Source organism: Neurospora hispaniola, assembly GCF_033458365.1.
Source record: "Neurospora hispaniola strain FGSC 10403 chromosome Unknown B0T23scaffold_7, whole genome shotgun sequence".
Taxonomy (NCBI): Eukaryota; Fungi; Ascomycota; class Sordariomycetes; order Sordariales; family Sordariaceae; genus Neurospora; species Neurospora hispaniola.
Window position 1 is genome coordinate 863,426 of NW_026944412.1, and position 23,441 is coordinate 886,866.

Sequence of the window (23,441 nt, forward strand, 5' to 3'; positions counted from 1 at the left end):
TTTATTTAATTTTATAAATATTATAAATAGAATTATAAATTTATTATTGGTAGTATTAATAATCCCGATAATACTAAGCCGGCCCTGCTTTTTATACTTAATATATAAGATATAATAGGCTTGGCGAAAAATAACGTTAAAATTAATAGTAATTAAGTATAAAACGTAGTAAAGGATATTTACAAAATTACGAAGGAAATCCTATATAATATTAATAATATTTTTATTATTAGTAATAATAATTTTAGTAAATAACTAAACGCTATTATTACTAGACTCCTACAATTCATTTCTATTTTAGAATAACGTATAGCTAATTTAGCCTACTTTTAACTTTATTCGTTTACTTTCTAATAATTACGTAAGAAGAAAAGCATTATTAAAGACCTTAATATTAAAATTATTAAATTTAATAAAAACTTTAAAGGGTGGAATATCCCTAAGATAGATAGTAATTCGCTAATAGCTACTATTGCTCTCCTTTATAATACGAAAATCGGGCGGTTCGAAATTCCGAAGATTTTAGCGCCTCTTAAGAATATATTTATATAAAGTAAGATTTTCAAGACTATTTAATATATTGAAAACTTTATTATACGCGAATAATTTAATGCGGAGTTCGTCGAAATAATAATAAATAAATATATATAAGCCTGGGAGTATACTGAAATAGTTCCCTTAAATAACCCTCTAGTAAATTCCTAAGAGGGCGAAGTTAAAAAATTGGCCGAGAAGAATCTCTAGGCTCGCTATAATATAGCGAATATTATTTAAAGGAAGTATCCTTTTAAAGAGGTACTTTAAAATTATATAGCTCTCTATTATACTATGGAGTTATGGGGCAGGATTGGACCTATTGATATAGATATTATTACTACCCCCCTTTAAAATTATAAAGATATTAAATATTATAAATTTAGTATTTTATATTAGTATTTTAAGAAAGAGGAATAAGCGAATTAGTCTTTAGCCGATAATATAAATAACCCTTCTATAACCTAATAGAAGAGATTCCTTCTACCTTACTAATTAATTGGTAAATTGTAGGTTCTTTCTCTAAATTTTATAGGGGGGGCTAACTTATCCCGCCTCTTCCCCTATAGGATTTAAATTATTTATTATTAATTTATTTCTTTAAATATATATATAATTCGGCGCTTGGAAAAAAGTTTATTTAAATATACGATATTGGCTAACGAAGTCGGAATTAGCAAGACTATAATCTATTTAAGTATAATAATATTATATATTATAGAATTTTAGTATATGGAGGCTAAGGGTAAAGTTATATAAGTATATTTAATTTTAGTTTTTATACTAATTATACTAATTTCTTAGACGTTTACCGAAGTAATTAAAATATTCGGTAATATTTTAAATATTTATATATAATTTAGTACCCGCAATTAGGTATTTATAATAGATTTAAAGTATTAATAGACATTAATTTAAGAATGTTTTAATAATTTAATAGCTAAATATATCTAGAACTATAATATATCTAATATTATTAGAATAGTTATTTTAGTGGTTATATCTATTTATTTCTGCTATTAGGTTACTATTTATAAATTATTATATAGTATTAGTAATTTCCCGAATAAGTTGAGGGTTAAAAATTATATTATTTAGAAATTGAATATTAAGGGTAAGGGTAAGGCTAAAGTTAAGTTTAAAGGTAAGGGTAAGGCTGCGGTTGTAGGCAATGATAATAAATATAATTCCGACGATAACGAGTCGGATGATGAAGGTTTGAATAAATTAGATAGTAGTAAGGTAAATGACTTAAATAAATATAAAGAGTAAATTTAAAATCTATTTTAAATCCTATAGGGGTAGCTATCCCCCTATAGGATTTGAATAAACGCTATCTTATTTTCCTATATTAATTTATAGTAGTAATTTAGGGTCGATTCGGAAGAGTTTCAAATCTACTATCTATATTAATAAGTAGTACGAAGTATATATATCCGTGTATAAAAATGTCCGCTTCGAATATATTATCGCCGACGAAGTATAATTTCTAAGAAATATAGATACTGTTGTATAGAAATATAGATACTGTTGTATAGCAGTAGATTAGGAAAGTCCCCCGCCGGTTAATAATATTCTATTCTATAATATTGCTACTAAATAATATTATTAATATAAAGGCTTTTACTGTAATACTTTAGGATAATATACGGCTGCCGGTTACTATTAATAAACCTTTTAATTTTAAAAGGTTTGAAATTATTAATATTTACGAAGCGGGTAAACCCGAATCCTATATCTTCAATGCTAATATTTCTAAGTAGGTCGTAGAGGATCTTTATATTATTTAATTCGAATAGGGCTATAAATAGTAAGTATTCTACCCTAGGTTTCAATAGTTTATTTCTAATAAAGGTACTATTACTACTAGTATTACGAATATTATTGTAAGAGAATCGCAGGTCTTTTTTTTATTAAGAGTTATAAATATTCTTCTCTAATTATTTAATAGGTAAGTAGTTTTTCTATTTTTAAGGATTCTACTTATAGAAGTATATTAAATATATTTAATATATAGTAAACGGTTCGCTAATTAAGTTTAAATACTAATTAATAAATATTTAATATTAATTATAAAATAATTAGAAGAGGCGACTATTATAATTTTTAGTACGGAGGACTGGTTAAAAGGCTTTAGCCCCGTTTTAGTACGAAGCCTATAATTCCTCGCTTAAAATATATATACTTAAGACTTACTTTAATTTAATACTATAATCAATTGTAAGGAGGTTAAAGTAATATTTAATAGGAAATTAATATTCGTATAAAACCTTAGCGCTATGTTACGGGGTAGAAAACCGGCTAAAACCGTTATAAATTTTGGTATTAATAAGGTTGATGCCCTAGTGAAATTAAATTTCGATAGCGGATTAGTATATATATATAATTCTTTTAACTATAATCCTAATATCTTCCCGCCCGTTAACTATATATAAATATTCGTTTAGGTATATGGAAAATTACTATTCTAGATATAAATTCTAAGAAAGTATTTCGATTTATACTATTAGAACGAATGTATCCTTATTATTATTAATTAACTTTAAATATAAATATAAGTATATACCTTATTTATTTTATATTTAATTCCTATAGGGGTAAATTCTATTACCCCTATTAGATTTAATTTCGAGTTCGTCGGTTAACTTCATTAAAATACTTTTTTTAATCCTTTATAAGGTAAATTTTATAGTAAAAGCGATTATATTAAATTAGAGTGCCTAAGAGTAGGCGAATATTATTAAAAAATAGAACGACCAATATACTACTATTAATATTCTTATTCTAAATTCTAATATTAATACGGTAGGTTTTAATACTTACGTATAATATTATATTAGGATTGGTTTAGGATTTATATAGAACGTTACTATAATTTTATAATTTATAGGTCGTTTATATTGTATTAGGCAAATTAAAATAATTAAATAGTACTTCCTATAAATTAACGGAATTATTTTTAATTAGTAAGAGGAGAGAATTATTCGAAAGGTTGGTTATTAATTATCCCCCCTATAGGATTTAAATTCGTTATATTAATTTTTTCTCTAGTGGGTCTATACATTACAATTTTCCCTTACTTTCTAGAAAAATATTAGATTAATAGTATTTAAATCGATTATAACCTACGAGTCTATAAAAGTCCTTTTGAACTATAATTTCAATCGGTTTATTTAGGTCGCGGAACCCCCCTAAACGATCGCAGGATTTATATTAGTCCGTACTTACTAAATTAGCGTAGTATATTCTCGTATTATCGCCTACTATACGGTAAATTAAAATAAATTTAAAAATAACCCCAAATATAAAAACTTAATACGCCTTCTTCCTATTATTAGGCCTATAATTATAAACTTTAGCAATATTACGGGTAGGAAGGTAACGGCTGCTAAGGTCCTTTATATTATTAATATAAGACTATCCTTATCGGAGTTTTAAATTATATACTATTTAAAGAATTTAGTTTAAGCGTTAATTAGATTATTATAGTCGGAGTTGATAATTCGAATTAATTAATAGAAGGTATTTATAGAGGAAATAGGTTAGAAGGAGTATAAGGTCGGTAAATTAGAAATTATTACTTATATTAATAATTAGAGGTAAATAATTATAATAGAGGTAAACGTTTTACTTACGCCCTTTAAAAAGCGGCATAGATTATTAATTAATAATATTTCTTCACTGTCCAAACGGCCCCGGACAGATAGCGGATAACTATAATTAAACGGCTAAATTAAGGATATTAGAATTTATTCTAATAATAAATAACCTCGATTACTACCCCCAATAATAATTTTAGTAAAAATACGATAGTAAGTAATATTGAAAATATAAAAGCTCCGTCTAATAATAACCCAATTTTATTTAATTATTTTAAAAATGATAATAATACCGAAATAGGCGGTTCGGAGGATTATAACCCTACTCTAACTATTCTTAACGCTACTATTGCAATTAGCGCTATTAATAATTTACTAAACCCTCCTCCCGAATAGTAAAATATATATTATATTATTTAAATCCGATAGGGGGGCATCCTTTATCGGATTTAGTAATAAGAAATATATTCGGTTAATTACGAGCCTAAGGAATATAAAAGTTATATAATAAATGAGGTTCTTCGTTTATAGTTTAATCCTCTATTGGATTTAATAGGAATTATTATCGGTTTAGGATTTAATATTACTATAAAGGTATAGTCGAAATGAATATTAAATATTAAAAGTTATAGAGGGAGTTAATATTAAGGAGGTTTATAATATTATTTTAGGAAAAGAATTTAGAAGTATTTATATTAAATATTTTCCAACCTGGGATTGGCTTTCCTTTTAATATTACTAATTTTATATAAATCTATAGTATAAAAAGGGTATTAAGCTCGTCTACTCCTTAATAGCGCCTATATTTACATATATAATATTAATTTTATTTTTGAATTAAAATCCGAATTGTATTTACTTTTTTACTTTAGTATTCTCTAATTTACATTTTTAAATATTAAATTTAAATATACGAAGTAATAATAGTTAAGCTTTAGGTGTATTTATAAATTTACTACAGTAATTGCCCTATTAACTTATTTAATTATATAAAACTACCCGGCGGTAAATTAATTCCTACTATATCTCGCCTAGTATAATTAAATTATAATAATAGTTAATAGTTATATAATAGTAATAAACGAACGGATACAGGATTATAATATTAGAATTAATAATGTTTCGGTTAATAAAAACTTATATTAATAGCCTATACTCTATTACCCTAATCCCTAGAAATTATTGTTCTTTTCTACTCAGCGAGTTAGTAACGTATAAAATAGATAGATTTAGCTTGTAATTTGTACTTGTGTGTTGACTTTACATCCTACTCCTTCCTAATTAGTAAATTAAGAGGGGTTCGTATATATATAATATTAAGCCGTAATATTAGTGTATAGAGGTAGTAACTAGTATTATATATTAGAGTACGTTGCCTACCTACGTACTACCTACCTATAGCTGCTTTAGCGATTATCTTTGGTTATAAGATAGATTAAATCCCTTCCGATTAAATATTAATTGTATTAATTATCCTTAATTTCGACCGAATTTTCAAAGAGTTTCCGGAAATAAAGTTAATCCCGCCCATTTATATTACACCTAATATTAATCCAATATCGCCTCTTCTATTTATAACCTATCCGATTTATAATATTATACTACCGAGGAATTATATACCCGACCGGAATTATAAGAAAGTCCTTTATTATCCTATTCTTAATTTTTCTAAGGATTATAAATAGGTATATTAAATATTAAATTCAATTCTCCCTATATATTTTTTCGGTTCGGTCCTCTCTACGATAGTAGTAGTAGGCTTATTATAGATAAATTAGGGCTTAATAAATAGGGATTTAAATTAAAACTAATAAAATTACTTTAAAGGTTTACTTCTAATATTATTATTATAAATTCCTATAAATATTACAATTCTTCTAGGGATTATAAATAAATACGTTAAATATTAAGCCTAATTCTCCCTATATATCCTTTCAATTCGGTCCTCCTTATAATAGTAGTAGGTAGGCTCGTTATAAATAAATCGGACTTAACGGAATAGTTATATATTAATTGAATATTACGAGTAGACCGAATTTTAAAAGAGGTTACCTCAAATATATTAATATAACCAATATTAATAAAAATACGGACTGTTATATAGTAAAATTAACTTAAATTATTATATTTATATAGTTAAATTTAATTAATTTCCATTAACCCCTAGCTAATTCTATTATATAACTAGTAAATACCTTAACTACTTCGGACTAAGTATTATAGGCCCTATTTACCTAAGGCGAGTAATTAATACCCGTATATAATTCGTTTAATTATATTAGTACTAATTATAATATTCCTAATAATAATAATAGTAAGGGTAGTAATTATACATTAGGGTTAACGCGGAAGAAACTCCATTTAGAAGAAGGGTACAATAGTATTTCGAAGAGGAGGAGGTTTAGGAAGAAGGTTTAAAAAGAACGGAAGGAGGTTGAAAAAGCTCTATAAATAGAATTATAATAAAATAAAAGCTAATAATTCAATCCGGTATATATTAGTCTATAGGGGGGCTAAATAAGAAGATCTCCTTATTATATCCTTTTAAGACTATTATATACTAATACGGGTATTTGTAGGAGAATTTATATATTCCGAATATCGATCCCGACGACCTCCCTTTTATAATTATAATAATTAATAGTATTACCCTATCCTTCTACAGTATCTAATTCCGCTTTAAACATATTTAGTTAATATATAAGGATTATATTTTTTAACCCTATTAATTAAATTATTAGGAATTTATTAATAGTCTGTTTATATTTATTATTTTAGAATATTACTACCCCTTAATCTAGGTAGTTGTTCTTATTGCTCCGTCCGAATATAATACTAAGAGTGCTAAGTGCGGTATATTATAATTATATTTCTAATCAAGTATTTTTAATCTACTTATAGCGAATTATATATACTATATTAAACCGGCGTTAGTACTATACCTTTTGATAAAGTTTCGGGAGTATTGGATTAACTATATTACTAAATATATTCCCCAGAACTTTATTAATCGGTTAATAGCGTTTTGTACGCTATATTCGGATCCGAAGTAGCCTTATTATATAGGTATATTTGAAATTAATAATAGCGATCTCTCTTAGGACTATAAGCGGAGGATCCTCGACAATATATTAGGATGGTAAAACTTAAAATATAATTAAACCCCGACCTACCCTTTATATTACTATATATATAGGTTTTTCCTATTGTATAATAATCCAATTCGTATAGAACCTACCTCTATACTTCGTATTGACTTCGTTAGGAGTTAGTTACAATATTTAAAATTGCAGTATAAAATAGATAAAAAAATTAGTAATAGAATTAAATATTATTTTATATTAATACCCCCTTTAATTTTATTTAAATTAGTACGATTATAAATAGTACTATTGCCTTCCGGTATATATTACCCCTAATATATCTTCTAAACGCCTTTAGAAGATATTATTAATTTAAAGAAACTTTAGTACAATAACTAAAATATAATAATATTATTAACCGCGATTTTTATAATATATACGTCCGGCTTTCGATATAAGCAGCTATTAATTTTACCAATATATTAAATTGAATTAATTTGCTCGAATAGAATTATAAAGAAATTATTTAAAGTATAGAAATTAAAATAGAAATAGTAATTTAAAGTAGAATAGTAAATATAGAAGAGAGTATTAAAAATACTATTAGGATTCTTTAAGTATTAATAAAAGAGGTCTATATTAATATTTGAAATAGATATAATAAATTAGCGAGCGTTCTATAGTAAATATAGGACGAAGTAAAGAAGAATTAAGTAAATATTATTAAATTAATATTTATTTTATAGATTATATATATAGGGATAAGGGAGATATTAATAAATATAAAAAAATAAAGAGGTAATATAAAGAAATTAATAATAAAAGTAGTACTTCCAACGAAGAAAGGAGTACTTCTTAATATTAAAAATTAGTATAAATTATATTACTACCTTATTAATTATTTATTTAATTCCAATAGGGGGAAAGCTAGTTCCCCTATTATTAGAAAATACTGTAAAATATAGTATTATATAATTCTCCTAAAAAAAAGGTTATCTTTTTATAATAAGCTCTTAAGGTTATCGGCTCTTAATATTAAGGATAATATAAATATTTTAAAGAATTATTTTAGAAATACTTCTTAGGATTACAATCCAATTAAAAAGTTAATATAATAGTAAATTTAATATAATCGGTATTAGGGCTATATATTTAATACTACCCTCTTATTATATTTATAACAGCGGATTTTAATAACCGGATAACATTCTTCTAATTAATTTTTAGAAATATCCTACCCCCCAAAGAAAGAAAGAATAATTTGTTAATAGGTGTAATCTATAAATATTTAAATCCTATAGGGGGAATAAAGCTCAATATAACTAGTATTGGTATTAGGCGAAGGACGCTATAATAGTAAGTTTAATACAACTAATATTAGGGTTATATATTTAATACTACCCTTTTATTATATTTGTAATAGTAAGTTTTAGTAGCCGGATAGTATTCTTCTAATTAATTTTTAGAAATATCCTACCCCCTAAAAAGAAAAAGAATAATTTATTAATAGGTATAGTCTATAAATATTTAAATCCTATAGGGGGGGTAAGGTTTAATATAATTAGTATTAGTATTGGGCGAAGGATATTGTAATAGTAGGTTTAATACAACTAGTATTAGTAAATATATTATTAATTAATTAAATTTAATTATCGAATTTAATAAAGCCGAGAAGAGAATAGCTAATATTTAAATCCTATAGGGGGGAAGTTATAGGAAGTCTATTTAAATACTTCCTTAATTCTCTTAGACTTTAGATGAAAACGGAAAATTATATTGCAAAGATAGAAGTATTTCCTTCGACTTTCAATTTACGAGAATAGCGGTTAAATGAAGCTATTCCGGGCGTTTTACTATTTAATCCAATCTCCCTACACTTAAATAACCTATTACGATTTACTATCCAAATTTAATTATAATAGGTTATTCCCCCTATAAATTCCCTAAAACTTTAGATAGAAATAGTAAATTATATTAAGAAGACGCTTACAATTTTTATTAATTTTATTACCGGAATTAGGAAATTCGGACGATAATTATAAGTCTAGTAGGGCCGGAGTGCCGACCTATTAATATTAGAGGCCTTAGCGTTATAATATTTATCCTAGCCCGCCTTAATTTTTTTATTCCCCCTATAGGTTTTATAACTTCTAATAAAGGCTTCTCTATCCTAGGCAATTTTCTACGCCTTAAACTTCCTTCTATTTAATTTAAAATTTATCCTAATCTACTTTTACTTTCTATATTAGCTAATATAACTATTAATAACCTTATTAATACTAATTTAATTTAACCCCCTTTAGAAGGAAGTCCTAGTATTATAATATCCGTTTTAGCCCGCCTCTACTCTCTACGTTAATTAGTATAACTATTAATAACCTCACTAATACTAATCTAGTCCAACCCCCCTTAGAAGGAAGTTCTAGTATTATAATATTTATTTTAGCCCGCCTCTACTCTTTACATTAACTAGCGTAATTATTAATAACCTTATTAATACTAACCTAATCTAACCCCTCTTAGAAGGAAGCCTTAATATTATAGTATCCGTTCTAACCCGCCTCTATTCTCTTTATTAATTAATATAACTAATATTAGCTTCTACTAGTCTAACCTCCCTTAAAAAGAAGCCTTAACATTACAATATCCATCCTAACCCGCCTCTACTCTCGTACCCCCCCCCCCCCCCTAATAGGTTCTATACTTTTAATAGAGGCTTCCGTCCCAAGCAACTTCCCGCGCTTCGAAATTCTTTCTATTTAATTTAAAATTTAATTTAAATAATAATAGCCTTTTTATTAATTAATATAACTATTAATAACAATACCAACTTTACTAATACTAACCTAATCCAACCCCTACCCCTTAAAAGGAATTAGCGTTATAATATCCGTTTTAACCCGTCTCTATTCCTTTACGCCTATATATTCTATAACCTCTAATCTCCTAAATAGAAGTTTCTCTATCCTAACTAATTTTCTACGCTTTAAAATTCTATTTTTAAAATTTATTTCCAAAAGTAAATTAATACTTAGAAGACCCTAAGGCTTCACTTAATTACTTAATATTTAATTAATATTATTAGTGGCGAAATATTTACCTTTTAATAATATACCTACTTTAAAGTCTATTAGTATTATAGTTTTATTAAGAAGGGGGTTTATATCTTTATTTACATTAGAGTCCATATAAATCCAATAAGAGGATAATTAGCTAACCCCCTATTAGATTTATATATATTAAATTAGTATAAATAGAATTCCGATATAGAATACAGGTATATTATTTATATAAATCCGACAGGGGAAGAGCTAATTAATTCCCCCTATTAAATTTAAATATATTAAATTAATACGTTTTATTAATTGTAAATATATTAATACTCCTATATTAAACCCTATATAAATCTTACTATATTATATAATTTTGGAATCGGTTCTATAGAAACACGAAAATTATATAGGACTAATAAATAGATAAAGCGTTTTAAATTAATTCGACTCTAATTTATATAAATATTTAATATTTTATTAAAGATATACTACGCTATTTTGTTATTAAATTTAACCTTATCGCTAAAGTATATCCATTCACCCTTATTACTACTAATAACTATCTCTCCTATATCCCTCTCTATTTGCTAAATACCCCTTTCGGGGTCCCGGATTATAATTTACTTATCTATCTACAATAGTTGGACTTCTTTTATATTAAACGTATCGAACTTTAATTCTAATAATATAGTAAAATTAAATTATAGGATATTAAGAGTATTAAATCCCGAATAATCGGGTAGTTGAAAAGTCGTATATCCCCGATGTACCTACCTATTTTAATAGACTATATAAATATAATTAATAATATTTTTATTAGTAGATGGCTTTATATATTTACTTACTTAATACGTTCGTATATTATTTTTAATAATTTTATAAATAATTGCGGTATAAGGGCTAATAGTAGAAAAGCGGACGAATAGAGTCCTTATATTGTAAATTAAATTCTTATTCTATTTAATATTGAAGGTAAAAGAAGTATTAATATATTTGAGAATTATATTAATCACCTTCTATTAATTATTAATTATAGAATACCGTACTATATTAAAATATAGGATAATATTAATAAACGGTTCGTCTGTAACCTTAGGGCAAAGTAACTATATTAAATAGAGTATTTTAAGTTTATAGTTATTTAATTTACTATTGTAAAATAGGATAGGAAAAAGATTTATTATTTATTGGAGGATATTATAATTTTTTAAAGAAATAATTTTATTAAATATAAGAAAAATATAAATAATTTAAAAGTAATAATAGATATTATAATAGCCTATATTTATTATACCCGAAAATATTTTATATTCAAACTAAGTAAATAGGGAAAAGACTTTATTATAAATAGAAAGAAGTTCCTAATTAATAAATTTTTTTCTAGTATTTAATATAGTTCGGCGTACGGATGCTTCAGTAAGGTCGGATTTTAAAATAAGGCTATAATTAACGAGCTTAGTAATAAAAAAGGTTAAAATCCTAGAGGCGAATATATTTTCTAATAAAGACCGACCGTTATAGAATATAATATTATACTATTTTACCCTCTTACCTCTTCCAAAGCCCTATATATTTTATGCTACGAGAGGTTAGAAAATTCGAAATACTATATTAATATAATTTATAAAGATGTAAAAGAACGTAGGTATAGTAAGGATTTATTATTTATAATTATATATATAACCTACCTCAAATTGGTCGAAAATAATATAGTAAATAAAGGATATTATTTTTTAATCGCCGTAGACGAGGATAAGTCGGTCCCCGAAGTCGTCTATATTAAATTTAAAGATATTAAAGAAGAGTTTATTATAAAATCAATAAATATTAAAGATTTTACCCTTATTCTTTATAATAATAGGGGTTTGTAGAATATAACTTTTAGTAGTTTTTAATCGTTTAATAACTAAGAAATAAGGAATAAACTATTATAATTTCCGTTCGACTATAGAAGCTAATTAATTTTTAATAAAATAGCGGGCCGTATTATTAAGGAATAGCGACGTTACATTCAAATATATAAAAAGCTATTTTAATTAGAATTTAATATAAGAGTGCTATTAGAATAGTTTAAACGGCCTATTAATATTAGGACTACTAATAAGGAAATAAGTAGTAAGGTTCTATATTATATCCTTCTGGCTAATTTTAAAACTTTATATATAGTCGATAAAATTAAAATTATTATAGATAATAACTATACTCGGGTTACGGTTAACCAATTTAAAATTTGCTTATAATTGTATAAATATATAAGATAGTAATAAAAGTATAAATATTTAAATCTTATAGGGGGATTCTAAGAGTCCCCCTATAAGATTTAAGTATTGAGTTACGTACTGTAGAAATATTAATAAGGCGGTTAATAATTTGTAAAATAACTTTGTAAAAAGAAATTATATTAAACCGAATTAGAGTATTATATATATATAATTATATAAAATTATTCTTAAAGTAAATACTAAGTAATTTTGGGATAAATATATTATTTTGAAGTATATATAAGTTTATAATAATAAATACTATTATAATTACGCAATTATAAATCTCTCTTTTTTTCCGAATATTATCCTTCAATTTGTACAAATCTTAATAGGTATATTATTATATATATAATATAATAAGTAATTCTATTAATTTTAGTATAATTTTGGATATAGTATTGTAGGTAGAACGGAGGCGAGAACGGATCTATAAAATATTAAATATATCCTTAATAGTAATAGGGTAGGTTATATTATTAATTCTAATAAATTCGTTAGTAGGAAAGGTATAGAATACCGGTTTACTTAAGAGAGATCTAAGTTCTATATAGAAGGTTTTATTAAAATATATTTAAAATATATATTTAATTAGGGGTTAAATTGGGTATTTGTCCGATTTAGATTAGGTTTCCTCCCTTTTTGGTTAATATTTAGTCTTATCTTTTTTAAAATATATATAAACGCTAACATCCGTAAGGACTTTACATACTTTAGAATATTGAAATATATTAATAAACGTTTTTAAATGTTTACTATATTATTGAGAAGTATTTATCCCCTAGTAAGTATATAAATAAATAAAGTAATATAATAAATTTATCTAATAATTAACTTTAATATATTAATAAATACTATTAAATAAATATTAAATATCTTTAATTTCTATATTAATATTAATATTTACTATAGATATATTTATAATAAATATATTTTTAGAATAGACTTCGTTCGTAAATTAATTAGAGAATTTTAGTAAATATTAAAAAGGAGCTTTATTAGACGATTTATTATATAATTCCTCCGGATAGTAAGAATTTTATAATTAGAACGAAGGTAGAGGAGACGAAAGAGCAAATATTGGTTGGGCTATTAAATATAATTGGTAGGATGTAAGTATATTATTAAGATTAGGAAGGGTAGGAGAAGATAGTGCTAATGAGTATATTGGTATTGGGTATGATTTAGCGCGCGTATTGTTCGTTTTGGGACTATAATATTTGGGGAAATTTGGGGAAATTTGGAGGTTTATATACAATAAATTATTTCGTTTATATTAGGTTTAGACCGGAGTATGGCCGCGTTGTTTTGGACCCACAGGGCCAAATAGTATAATGTCCGGATTGGTGGGTGGGTGAGGGTGGTGGGCCGGATGTTACAACCATTTAGCCTTATGGGTCCGAAGAGACGTATAGGCTATCGGAGGTGGCTGAGCGACTGAGACTAATTAATAGTAGAAGGGAAATTATAACTATCGGCGAATATATATTTAAATAACCGTACTTAGCCCTAAAATATTTTTATCCGGATATTATCTACCCTTAATTTTACTTTTATATATAAAGAATTTAATATTAAAATTTATAAATATATACTAAATTAATTCTACTATTTTACTAAACCTTTAATACTAGGACCCCCCAATATTATAGATAATACTTAAACGTCTAACGACTTTACCGACCCCGACTAATCTTTCTATAACTTCAACAATATTATACTTTAGGCCGTCCTTTAGGACTAATTTATTAAATAACCCTTCTCTTAACTAATTACTAATTATAAGGATTAAATAATAAAAAGGTTATAATTTAGAATTATTTTAATAAAAGATATTTAAAAGTATATTAATAATAGATTACCGCTGATTTAATAAAATATTTTCGATACCCTTCTAAATTATTTTCGGTTGAAGTAAAAGGCCTTCAACTTTAATACTACTAAAACAATACTACCCTACTACCCTTTCGACTATAAGATTAATTTAATCCCCGGCTAGAACCCCCCTTATTACCGCCTATAACCTATATCTTAAGAGGAATTCTACGCTATCCGTAAGTATTTGGACAACTACTTCGCCGCCGGCTTTATCCGCCCGAACTCCTTATTAATAACTATCCTAATCCTACTTATTAAAAAGCCCAGCGGGGGTATTCGTATTTATATCGATTATAGGGGTTTAAATAATACTACTATTAAAAATAAATATCCTATCCCCCTTATTAAGGAAATTATTAACGCCCTCTAAAAAGTAAAGTAATTTAATAAATTTAATATTATAATAGCCTTTAACCAACTACGGATCATTCCCGGGGACGAATAGAAAACTATATTTATTATTAAATTCAGCCTCTTTAAGTACCTTATAGCGAATTTTAGTATAACGGACACACCCATTTCCTTCTAGTACTATATTAACTATATTTTATTCAATATTCTTAATAAATATATTACAGCTTATTTCAACAATATATTTATTTATAACAAAATTAAAGTAGAATATAAGTATTATTTCGAAAATATTATTTTGTAGTTCTATAAGTCGGGCTTTACAATTAATATCCGGAAATATAAATTCTATAAGTACAAAACTAAATATTTAAATTTAATTATTTCCCGGAATAGCCTCCGTATAAACTTAAAAAAAATTAATACTATACTAAATTAGGGTACCCCCGAAACATTAAAAGACTTCCAATATTTTATTAACTTTATAAATTTCTATTACCGCTTTATTAAAGGTTCTTTAAGGATTGCCTAATCTTTAACCGTACTAATATCTAAAAATAAATAAATTTTACTTATACTCTTAACCGCTATAACTACATTCGAATAATTAAAAGTCGCCTTTACTTCAACGCTAGTCCTTACTTACTATAACCCTAATTAGAAAATTATTATTAAAATAAATATATTAAATTAGACTTTTAAGGGTATTTTATTACAAATTAATAAGGAAGGGAAATACTACCCTATTACCTTCTTTTTATTAAAGTATTCCCTAATAAAATATAATTATAAGATTTATAATAAAGAGTTATTCGCTATTATTAAGGCTTTCGAAGAATGGCACTCCGAATTTTAAAGTATAAAAGAACCGGTCGAAATTATTATAAACTATAAAAATTTATAATATTTTACTTTTACAAAACTCTTTAATTAGCAATAAGTATAATAATCCAAATTCCTTAGCGATTTCCGTTTTTAAATTATTTACCGTCCGGGTATTTACACTATAATTCTAAATATACTATCCTACCTCCCTAATAGCGCTCTAATTAATAAATAGAATATTAATAATAATTGAATTACTAATTATATATATACGCTCTTATTTAAGGAAAATTAAATTAAAGGGTTAAATTTTAATAAAGTTAAAATAATATTAGCGAAGTTATTTATCTTTAATACCAAATCCCCTATCAATAATTATATCAATATAATTTATTTCGCCTCCCTAGAATCCTTAGCGGCCCTCGCAGCATTTTAAAACCCTAATTATAAAACCTTCCCGAAATAATTACAAAAAATTATTAGTACGGTTATAACCGACTATACAACGGTTAATAGTAGGATTTTAATTAATAATAGGATTTTTATTCCCCCTTATTCCGAAATTAAGTTCTAAGTCCTACAGCGTACTTATAATTTAACTTTAAACGGCTACCCCGGACGGTTTAAAATTTACAATTTCATTTAGCAAATTTATATTTAACTAAATTTCTCCCGTAATATAACTATTTTCATTTAAGGCTATTACCTCTATATTAGGGTTAAGAATTCCCGCCTCGTACTATTTAATTTCTTTAAATTATTATCGGTCCCCTTTTATAATTAGTCTAATATTTCTATCGATTTTATCGGCCCCTTCCCGGAAATAAAATTAAATAGCCGTATTTATATTTATATTATAGTCGTTATCAATAAATTAATAAAAATATATTACTATATTACTATTTATAATTTATTAATTAGAAAGACCGTAGCCGTTCTCCTTTACGAAGTTTACTACTTCTACAGTACGCCGGACTCTATTATTTCTAATTATAATACCTAATTTATTACTACCTTCTAATAGGAATTTTATTACTTATTTAGTATTAAATAAAGGCTATCCTCTTCTACCTACCCCGAAACAGACGGCTAAATAGAAATTATTAATACCTATATCGAACAATACCTCTATACTTTCTATTCCTACTATTAGGACGATTAATTATAGTAATTCCCCTTTACTAAATTCGCAATTAATAACTACATTTCTAAAACTACTAGCCTTTTACCATTCTTCGCTAATTATAAATAGTACCCAAAAATAGGTACTAAACTTTTCAATTACCGGACCAACCCTATATCGGCAGTATAATATTAGGAATTCTTCGACGTACATAATATTAAAGAGTAGGTCGATAGGGTTACTTCTAAAGTTCGACTATTTATAGAAAAGGCTTAGGAACATTACTATTATTATATTAATTTATACTAATCCGACGCCCCCTACTACGTTATAGGCGATAAGGTTTGGGTAAATATATAATACTAGAATTAGGGCCGTCCGGCCCCTAAGTTTTTTAATAAATAGACAAGCTTTTTTATTATTAAAAAAATATATTACTAGGCTATTATTATTATTATAAATCCTTTGTATAAGATTTTCCCGGTTTTCTATACTTCCTTCGTCCATTTTTATTAAGAAGGCCTCCTAAATTAGATTGTATTTAATAAAGCTTTGGACTAATAGGCCCGTAGCGCTATTACTTTACTAATTAACCTTAGGGAGGAAGAATAGTACTTCGAGTATATTCTAAATTCGTAATAGGATAAGGACGGTAACTTCGAATACCGGATTAAATAGCCGAAACCCTACCGCCCCGATTAGTAATTTATTAAAAATTTTTAAATAAATATTAATAATATCGAAGATTTCTATATTAAAAACCTAGGGAAGCCCGGCCCCTAACTATATAAGGATAGTACTAAAACGCTTATTTATTATAAAAGTATTAGGTTAATAATTAGTATACTATTAGAATAATTATTATTATAAATTACCCCTTCCTACTTTTAATTAAATTAAGTAGTTAGGGTAATTGTACTTAGTTTTAGGTATCCGGTAAAGTTTCTACGGTTTTTTTTCTTTACGGTTATTCTATAACAGTTTTACAGTTTTTATAGTTTTAAAGATATAGGACCACTTCGTTTAACGCGTTTAATAGCGAATCGCTACGGCTATACCGCCTTTTTAATTACGTTATTTAAATATTCTATTATAGTTACCCTAGCCGATTATACCCTTAGAATACTAATAAAAAACCTAATTTTTAGTCTTAGTAATATAGTACCCTTAATACAAGGATGTTAGTATATTATAAATAAGACGGTTATTTTATATTTTAGTCTAATCCGGATAGTTAGATATAGTTTAATTAATAAATTCTTTAATATTCTTAGGAATTATATTCTTAACGCCAATAACTACGCAAAACACTTCAATTTCGATACTAGAATAGAACTAGAACTTCGCTAAAGTTTATTATATATAACTAATATCTTTTTCTATAAAATAAAATTTAATATTTTTAACCTAAGTACGGTATCTAACTATAAACGTATTAAAGGCGGAGCGAGGACCGCCGGTAATTATAAATATATTATAATATAAATTAATAGTAATATAAATATCAGCGTACTAATATAATATTAGTAATTCGTTTAAATACTCCTACTAATACCCTACCGGTATAGCGTTACTTATAATTTTTTTAGTAGTTTTTTTAGTACTAATAAGTCCCTAATCGCTACGGATATTTTCCTTAACTATTACGAAGTTCTTAAGAAGTTTCTATATTTCGGTAATAATATTTACGCGAATAGCCTCATCCTAAATAAATTTACTATTTTCCTTCTCCTAGAAAGAGGTAGCTTAAATAATTAGAGTAGTAATATTAGAAGTATTTCTAATTATTAGCGGAATAACCTTATTTTATTAACGAAGTTTCAGACTTAAAATTTTTAAAAATATTTATAAAATTATAATTATCTTTAAACGTACAGCAATAGCAATACTTCTTCTTTTTCCCTATAAAAAGAAGGTAGGAGATTTTTAGCAGGGTAGTACCGTCGATTTTAATATTTAAATTATAATAACGAAGGTAGAGTATACAATTAAATTTAAGTATAAAGATTAATATTACGGCTTTGCGAGTAGTAGTACGTCCTTTAGTTATTTTAGTAGTATAGTATATACTTCCTTTTAGGATTTTCTTTATTTATAGTAATAGTAGGAAAGTAATAGTAAAATAAGAATAAAGTATAAATACTTTAGTAATAATATACTATTATAAAAGAAAATAATAATATATTATTATTAAAAAAAGAAAAGAAGGAATAAAAATAAAAGGAAGGAGTAAAAGAAAAAATAAGGGAAATACACAATATACAGTATTTATACTATTAAAACCGAATTAGAACTAGTATAATACTATTTCCATTATTGAGGGTAATAGTCTTTCAGTAAGTAGCGTATAGTTAATAACGTATTTTAGCGAATATAAACGTACAATAATACTACTATAGTAAGGGAGCGGGGAACTTACGGTACTTTTATTTTGTTTGTAATTGAGGTTAATTGCGTTTTGAGGCCGGGGGTACTATTACGGTACTATATAATATAGTCCCGTCCCTCTCGGCGTTCTACTATTATAACCTAACCGTCCTTTAATTAATTCTATCGAATCTCTACTTAGTTTATATATATAGTCTGGGAATAGAGTTTTCACTACTCTCTTCTAATCTTCTCCTCTTCGTGCAATATTATGTCTTCTCTAAGTTCTTCCTAGTCGGCATTGTAATAGTAGGTCTATTAGTATTATTACCCCTAGCGAATAAGAGCTAGGGTCTATTTGTACTACTACTAATGCTACTAATACTATTAATGTTATTAATGTTCTAATGTTATTAATGAAGTAATGAGGTAATGAAGTAATAGAGTTAATGGGAGTTAAGGGGAGTTAATGGGAGTTAATAGGAGTTAATGGGAGTTGATGGGAGTTAATGGGAGTTCTACTTGTGACGTTGCGGGAGACGGCTTATTAAAGTTATTTTAGTACAAGGATTTGGATGCTACCCCCTAGTGCAAGCCTAATGCCTACAGCTGGTTGAGACCTTTGTTTTCAGAACTTTTGGATAAACGACCCAAGTCACACTTGGGCCACCGTAGGTCACCCTCGCTGACGATCTCTGGCACTCGAAGCTTTCTTGCTTGTTCTGGTCCGTGCCCAGTACCTGACAGGGAGGTCAACTTTTGCTCGCGACCACAGTACATACCTACTGTAGAAGCTCCAACAAGTGCATTGTTGTCAAGTGCCAAGGAAGAAAACAAGGTTGAAGAGCATTGAGCATTTTGACGGCGATACGCGCCCGATGGATCGTTAGTTTTGGGGTGAAGATACCGCCGGCAAGCATGAAGACAATGGAAGACCTCAGCGGAGCGGATTTCCTTACCTCAGTGGAGCAGCATGGCGCCAAAAGAGCCCCTACCTCTAGTGCAAGGAGGTACGAGGTTTCAGAAGGTATGCCTACTGTGCAGAGGTACAGATATCGGCCCTTTATCCCTTGACTGAGGTGGACGGCATGTCAAAGGACGGGAGCTCGTGGATTCTTGTTTGCACTAGCACTATTGAATTGTTCAGCGAGAGATGTACTGATCGTATTGATTTGGATTCGCTGTGAATTATCGCAGCTCTGAACGGCCTCGACAGTACTTGGAAATGTGACCATCCCGGTCACGGCATGGCAGTGCCCTGCAGGTCCCGGACGACGTGCAGCCCTTGCTGTGAGTGGACGGGCACGACGACGATGATGTTCTGCGGCCCCAAAACGGCAGGTACCTCTTCGTTTTCTCACCGTACGTATTCGAGGATCGTGTCCTTTCGGCGACTGTGGTAAGCAATAACACACTTGGTTTCGTTCCACGAAGAAGACAGATTTACATATGGCCTCAGCTACCTATGATAGGCGTTACAGCCCTTGGAGCCGAATCCCAAAACGACCTGAAAGGTGGTGTAGATATTTCAGCCCCACGATACCAACCCCCAAATCCCCACAGGTCCGAGACCCCAAGAGTTCGATGACATCCCTGCAAGTACCTTTTTTTCAATCATGGATGTCTCGAAACAGGAGCAGCTCCCAGGCAAAGGTCAAGGAATCGTGAAGTGGCATAGTTGGTTACTTGGGCGGGCATTGACTCAATTGAATCTCTCTCTTCAGTAGTGAGACTGCCCTGAACTTAGGCGAACGAATCAGGCCTATTATCTGGGCCTTCCTCGAGGTAGCCTGCGCTGGGCCTTCCACCAACACTTGCAATCGCAGTCTGGGCAGGTATCATCGTGGCTTCCTAGAGGTGTACCTCTAGTAGTCTTCCGTACCTGGGTGCGAGGTACCTGAGCGGCGAAGGTCACATCTGACGAACGATTGAACGAACGGTATTGCCAAGTTGTTTTTTTTTTCCCACCGGGCAACGGCCTAAGAACCGAAACTACTGCACCTATCCATCCACCCATCCATCCATTCAGTTCAGTCCGTCTGTTTTTCTTCTCTCTGCTCACTGTTCCAAGTTCTTTCCTCCTCCAAACAAACTTCACGCCATCCCTGTCCTTCCTGACTCTCCTCCGCGCGTCGCGGTCACTTCGTCTTGTCCTCCTTCCTCCCTTTACACGCCCATTGTATATACGATCTCCCCGCCCTTGACGATTTGCGAACAATCTAGGGTCATTGCCAGGTGTTCTGAACGCTTTTAACGTTCAAATTTTGGATTCCTGTCTTGATCTAATCACAGCTGAGCTGGTCGACGAGCGACGAAACGTCCACCGTGTTTCCCCAATAATCACAATAATTAATACGACTTCAAACTATATACGCTACTACGTATCGACTAATCCCATCGAAAGCCCAAAGACGCGCGGCTCCCTTCTCACTCACTCGTCCTACGTCGGTAACGCGACGGGACCGAGTAGCGCATGCGATCATGAGAACGGACTTTTTCCATCGCTTACCGCCGCCAACGGCCATTCTTCTTCTCGCCAGCCTTTTCAACAGCGTTGCTGCTCATGTCGCCCTTCCGCCACTGCCAACAGTCACGGTTGCGCACTACGCTCTCGATGTCGTTTCGTGGCCACTCCTCCTCCCCACAGCTGCCCCGCTAGACCCCTTCGATCTCGCGAGGAGACAAGCTGGAAATACCATCTGTGGCTATATCGGCGGGCTGTCGGCGCTTCCAGCGACATGTAGCGCAGGATCGCATTGCGTCTTGGACACCGCGCACCAGGTGGTCGGTTGTTGTCCAGATGGGGCAGCCACATGTACGTCTGGTGTGTTCACCGCGTGTGTGGACGGCAACAGCGGGCCTCAGTCGGAGATGAACCCCTACGTATTCACATGTACTGGAGCCCAAGTGTGTTACGAGAACATGTTCGAAGGAGGAGCCTCCCAGTTTGGGTGTGGTACAGCTGCCGACCAGGCGACAAGTGTTTACACTACCGCCAACGGACTTGCGGGGGCTATCACTTACCCACATATTTCTGCCCTCTTGACGAAAAGTGCTAGTCGACTTGGCACGCCGACAACACTGGGGATTGCTACCAGCACTAGCACCAGCGCGTCCCGGACCCGGACGTCGTCCTCGGCCTCGACGGAATCCTCAGCTTCGACGGAGCCCTCAGCCTCGACGACAAATTCCTTGGTTTCTTCCGAGAGCACAGCGGGCACAACCACCACATCGACTACGACGGCTTCTTCTACCACCGCATCCACAGAACCTTCTACTACACCCCAGGCACCACCATCTAAAACTTCTACAGGAGCGCGCACCGGCGCAATCGTTGGTGGAACACTAGGAGGTATTGCCGCCCTAGCCCTCATCGGCGCCCTTATATTGTACTTCCTCCGCCGCCGGCGCAGCGCCAACTCGCGCACCGGCCCTGGCCGCCCCGGAATCAACGGCAAGTACATCAGCTCTCCAACTCCCGGACCTAATAGTGGCTTCGCGGCCGTAAGCCAAGATCCTGACGCCTACGAGACCGGACCGGCTCCTGGCTACTTGCCTCCTGTCGCCCAGACAACCAATGAAAAAGGTGGTTTCTCAAGCCATCTAACCGCCGGCGGCCCCTCGCCTTACGCGTACACAGGCGCGGCGGGCGTCGCTGGTGCGGTTGCGACTGCAGCATCAGCGCCGGTGGCTTCTTCCCCTACCCCGCCTGGACAACACATACGACAGAATTCATATCCGCCAACCGAAGGGTACCATTACCCGGGCCAGTTCCCGGCTGCGTACGCTGGAGGGGCTGCTACGCGGAAGAGCAAGCTCGAGCCGGACCAGGTGCCATTGACAAGGGAAATTGATGCCTTTTCGCAGAACTTTAATGCGGCGCTGGGAAGGATTGGTGAGGAGAGGAGTAGCGAACTGGGGAGGGTTGATGAGGACGCCGGTGGTGCTGGTGATGGAAGTGATATTGGAAGCGGAATGTCACGGCCGCTGTGGCAGCAGCATCGCAGGCAGAGTCGGAACTTGATGTGGATGTAGGATTGAGTGTTGAGTTTTCGTTCATGGTTGTGGAAATGTTCTGCGTTGTTTGGGAGTATTGTGTCGACATGGCGAAGGAGTTTTGTTAACTTGAATATTGCAGGCAGTGGCTTACCATAAGCTGCCTGGGCTATTCTTGCCTTTTGGTTCATTTGTTTTCTAACATGGGGAGAGAGACGGGAGTTCAATGGCATGTCTTTGGTGGCGTCATTGGCGGGATAAATGGCGTAAAGAAGGAAAATGCGTTGAGTGCGAAGATCGATATCAGTTAGAGTGTGGTCGACCATGAGGTGGGTTCATGTGGATATCAGGAGTCAATTCTCCATTTAGTG

At 30.4% G+C, this 23,441-nt stretch overlaps 1 protein-coding gene across 1 annotated transcript; it reads left to right on the forward strand.

Annotated features, from left to right (window-relative positions):
* Window positions 1–21,323: 21,323 nt before the first annotated feature.
* B0T23DRAFT_210033 (uncharacterized protein) lies at window positions 21,324–23,272 on the forward strand. The gene has a single exon (XM_062833538.1). It carries the CDS (start codon window positions 21,556–21,558, stop codon window positions 23,107–23,109), a length of 1,554 nt encoding a protein of 517 aa, XP_062689723.1. The 5' UTR covers window positions 21,324–21,555; the 3' UTR covers window positions 23,110–23,272.
* The last annotated feature ends 169 nt before the right edge of the window (window positions 23,273–23,441 follow it).